Source organism: Gracilinanus agilis, chromosome 1, assembly GCF_016433145.1.
Source record: "Gracilinanus agilis isolate LMUSP501 chromosome 1, AgileGrace, whole genome shotgun sequence".
Taxonomy (NCBI): domain Eukaryota; kingdom Metazoa; phylum Chordata; class Mammalia; order Didelphimorphia; family Didelphidae; genus Gracilinanus; species Gracilinanus agilis.
The window spans coordinates 269,803,107-269,808,004 of record NC_058130.1 but is presented as its reverse complement, the minus strand read 5'-3'; the positions used below and the strand labels follow the sequence as shown (position 1 = coordinate 269,808,004).

Genomic DNA, 4,898 nt, shown 5'->3' with positions numbered 1-4,898 from the left:
TGGATTCAGTGACCATTAGACAGTTGGATAGTACAGCTGATAGAGGGCTTGGCCTGGAGTCCAGAAGGTTTGAGTTGAAATCCATTGAAATCCAGCCTCCAACACTTAATAACTATGATCCTGGGCAAGTCAATTGGCTTCTGTCTGCTTCAATTCTCTTCCTCTGTAAAATGGGGATAATAATAGCAACTACCTCCAAAGGTTCATGTGAGGATCAAATGTGTTAATATTTGTAAAGGGCTTTGAAAACTTTAAAATACTATGTAAATGCTAACTGATAGTTAATGTTATCAGTTAGGAGAACTTGTCTTAAACTTTAGGGTGGCCTAATTTAAGTTTCACATTGGAGGTAGAAAATAGTCTTTACAGTGCCACAAATGGCCAATTTCCCCATTGGAACAATTTATAGTTTTCATTTTGTGTTTTACTAATGATTTTTTGAGAGGCATTCTTTTTTCCCTAATACCCTTTTTGTGTAGTGATGACGACCTACCTTCTTGAGGTGATGGTACAGTAAAGCAATATATATAAATGATGCCTAAGCAGCATTGGTATTTCAGGGAAGAGGCAACAGAAAGAAATCTTTTGCTTCTCTTTTATAGCTAACAGAATAAGAGGGACCATTCAGGAATTGTTTACTTATGGGCCTAACACATTAATCACTTTATATATGCTAAAAAATGTAGCTAGCCAGTTAGAAGTAGTGCCAGCTTCATCCTACCCATTGTAATAAATATTCTTCTGTGCATTTTCATCTATAGTTATCTAGAAACAATTTGTTTATCTTTATGCTTTGAGATCCTTACTTTGGGAATTCATTATGATTTTTAAAAACTTGTCTTTAGAATATGGAGCATCTTACCACTAAAGAGTGTGTGGAGTTTCCAATGAAGAGTCATTTGGAAATGAATTGAATTTACGTACCCTGACCTATATGGAGTGGAAAGTCATGTTCTGGTGAAGAGAGAGGTTGGTGTTACTTTACCAAGTAGGAGAAGGATTCCAGGAGGAATATAACAGATTTTACTCTAGGGTGGTCTGTACCTTTTTCTCTTCATTCCTTCAGTCTGAGTGGAAGTGGTATCTTTGTTCTCATAAGTGAATATGTGTTCCCATTCTTGATTCCATCCCACCCTGGTTCTGGTGCTGAATGAGATCAAATTCATCATCTCTACACCCTCAACTTCTGCTAATTTCAATATTTCTCTTTCTTTTATTAAAACCTTACCTTCTATCTTAGAATCAATACTGTGTATTGGTTGCAAGGCAGAAAAGCAGTACAGACTAGGCAATTGGGGTTGAGTGACTTGCCCAGGTACACATAGCTAAGAAGTGTTTGAGACCAGATTTGACCCCAGGATCTAATGTCTCCAGACCTGACTCTAACTCCTGAAATATTTCTTTTAATGGTGTTTCATAGTCACAAAGGTTCAAAGCCTGATTCTAATCTCTTTTGATTCCTTCCTCATGTTAAGTCCTTTTGAGTCTCCCTCTTTATTATCTCTTGCATTTGTTTCATATTTCTTATTGCTACCATCTTAATCTGCTCCCCAAACTATGCTTTCTTGTTATTGCATCTTTGCTTTCACCATTCACTCCATCATGCTATTAATTAGGGTTAAAGGTACATTCAAGAAGGACTGGCACCCCAGGTGGGAGGACTTGGGAAGCCTTTTGAGGGCTTCTCTTCCACTTATGGTGTCCATCTTTCAAACTCACCTGTGGCTCCAAGAAGCTGTACCTCTTAAAACCATCTTAGCAGGGAGGGAAACCACAGGCCTCAAACTGTTATTGAGTTAGAGGAATGTGAAGACTTCCCCTGGTGGAATGGATAGATGAAAACAATGAATGTTTGTTGGAGGAATTAAAGTCCAGCTTGCAGAAGGAAATTATATGTGTACATGGCTTCTCAGTAGAGTCTAAATCCTTGGAAGTCAGGATCCAGGTTGTGTTTAGTCATGACTTATATTTATATGATGTTTTACTGCTTACAAAGAACTTTGTATTGGCAGAACTGGCCTAGGATTCTTAGAACCACCTCTGACACAGAGTATCTGTGTGACCTGGAGAAGTTTCTTGTTCTCTTAACTCCTGAGGCAACTCTAAGACTCTTAAGTTTTCCAATAAGAACAGCTTTCTTCACTGAAGAAATCTCAGGACCGACCTAAAACAGTATTTGTGTGACAGTTTATTTTAAGGCTGAAGTGCAAACTTTAAAACACTATATATAAATGCCAACTATTTTTATTAGATAATCAGGAAATATTATTTAAATTAGTCAACTGGTAATCTGATGGGTTTTTTCCTTCCCTTCTGGTTTGCAGGTCAACTGCCAGGTTGAGTAGTACCATGAATGCTATTGTTGCTCTTTGTCATTTTTGTGAGCTCCATGGCCCTCGAACCCTCTTCTGTACAGAAGTTCTACACTCTCCCCTTCCCCAGGGGGCTGGAAATGGAGATAGCCCTGGGCAGGGGGAACAGGCTGAAGAGGAGGAAGGTGGAATCCAAATGAGCAGTAGAATTCGCTCTCACAGCCCAGCAGAAGGGGCCAGTGCAGAATCCAGTAGTCCAGGACCAAAGAAATCAGACATGTGTGAGGTAAGTGTCCTTGAGTTCTTAGAAAAGTTCTACATTCTGCATGTATGTAACAATCTCTGTTATTTGAACAGTAAACTAGAATTTGTGATCATTTCAAGATTTAGAAATTATAGTGATATTTAAGATTATTCTGCAATAAAAGGACTAATGATGACCTGTAAATTAACTATTTCTGAAGGTCTCATACTTTTATAAAGAGATTTTATTTTTGCCACTTACATTGTAATAACAAATTTCCACATAAGTTTTCCGAAGTTATATGTTCCAAATTGTCTCCCTCTCTCCTTCTCCCAGAGCTTACAAGCAATTCCATCTGGGTTGTACATGCAACATGGAAAACATTTCCATAATGTTCATTTTTGTAAGAGAATAATCATATAAAACCAAAAACCCAAATAAACTTAAATGAAAAATCTCATGGTTTGATCTGCATTCCAACTCCAACAGTTTTTTCCTCTGGAGATGGATAGCATTCTTTGACATAAGTTCCTCAGAATTGTCTTGAATCATTGTATTACTGAGTATAGCCTTTCACAGTTGATCGTTCCACTATACTATGTACAACATTCTCCTGGTTCTGCTTATTTCATTCTGCATCACTTCATGTAGGTCTTTCCAGTTCTTTCTGAAATCATCCTGTTCATCATTCCTTATAGCACAGTAGTATTCCTTCACCATCATAATCCACAATTGGTTTGGCCATTCCCCAATGGATGGACATCCTTCAATTTCCAATTCTTTGCCACTACAAAAAGAGCAGCTATAAATAATTTTTCGCAAGTAGGTCATTTCCCCATTTTTTAAATCTCTTTGGGATACAGATCTAGTAGTGGTATTATTGGATCAAAGGGTATGCATTGTTTTATAGCCCTTTGGGCACAATTCCAAATTGCCTTCCAGAATGGCTGGATCAGTTCACAACTCCACTAGCAATGCATTAGTGTCCCAATTTTGCCATATTCCCTCCAACATTTATCATTTTCCTTTATAGTCATATTGGCCAATCTGATAGATGTGAAGTGGTGTACCTCAGAGTTGTTTTAATTTGCATTTCTCTAATCACGAGGGATTTAGGACATTTTTTCATATGATTATTCGTAGCTTTGATTTGTTCATCTGAAAACTTTATTCATAATGTTTGACCATTTTTCAATTGGGGAATGACTTTCATTCTTATGAACTTGACCTAGTTCTCTATACATTTGAGAAATGTGTCTCATATATTTTTTTTGTTTTTTTTGTTTTTTTTTGTTTTTTTTTTACATTTATTAATATTCATTTTTAACATGGTTACATGATTCATGCTCCTCCTTTCCCCTTCAACCCCCCCCCCCCGCACCCCCCCTACCCATGCGCATTTCCACTAGTTTTGTCATGTGTCCTTGATCGAGACCAATTTCCAAATTGTTGGTAGTTGCATTGGTGTGGTAGTTTCGAGTCCACATCCCCAATCATGTCCACCCCAACCCATGCGTTCAAGCAGTTGTTTTTCCTATATGTTTCCTCTCCTGCAGTCCCTCCTCTGAATGTGGGCAGCATCTTTACCATAAATCCCTCAGAATTGTCCTGGGTCATTGCATTGCTGCTGGTTCAGAGGTCCATTACATTCGATTTTACCACAGAATGTCAGTCTCTGTGTATAGAGTTCTTCTGGCTCTGCTCCTTTCACTCTGCATCAGTTCCCGGAGGTCTCTCCAGTTCGCCTGGAACTTCTCCAGTTTATTATTCCTTTTAGCACAATAGTATTCCATCACCAGCATATACCACAGTTTGTTCAGCCATTCCCCAATTGAAGGACATACCCTCCTTTTCCAATTTGTTGCCACCACAAAAAGCGCAGCTATGAATATTTTCGTACAAGTCTGTTTATCTATGATCTCTTTGGGGTACAAACCCAGCAATGGTATGGCTGGGTCAAAGGGCAGGCATTCTTTTATAGCCCTTTGAGCATGATTCCAAATTACCAGCCAGAATGGCTGGATCAGTTCACAGCTCCACCAGCAATGCATTAATGTCCCAATTTTGCCACATCCCCTCCAGCATTCATTACTCTCCCCTTCTTTCATTTTAGCCAATCTGCTAGGTGTGAGGTGATACCTCAGAGTTGTTTTGATTTGCATTTCTCTGATTATTAGAGATTTGGAACACTTTCTCATGTACTTATTGATACTTTTGATTTCTTTACCTGAAAATTGCCTATTCATGTCTCTTGCCCATTTATCAATTGGGGAATGGCTTGATTTTTTATACACTTGCTTTAACTCCTTGTATATTTGAGTGATTAGACCCCTGTCAGAGTT

General features: G+C 38.3%; 1 protein-coding gene across 1 annotated transcript in view; it reads left to right on the top strand.

Moving 5' to 3' along the window:
- Nucleotides 1–882: 882 nt before the first annotated feature.
- The window catches only part of FLCN (folliculin), a 33,353-nt gene continuing 29,337 nt past the window's right edge, over nt 883–4,898 (top strand). Inside the window, exons 1-2 of the mRNA XM_044661660.1 lie at nt 883–969; nt 2,325–2,598. Coding sequence (XP_044517595.1) covers nt 2,350–2,598 — 249 coding nt within the window. The 5' untranslated portion in view covers nt 883–969; nt 2,325–2,349. The remainder of the gene's footprint in view (nt 970–2,324; nt 2,599–4,898) is intronic.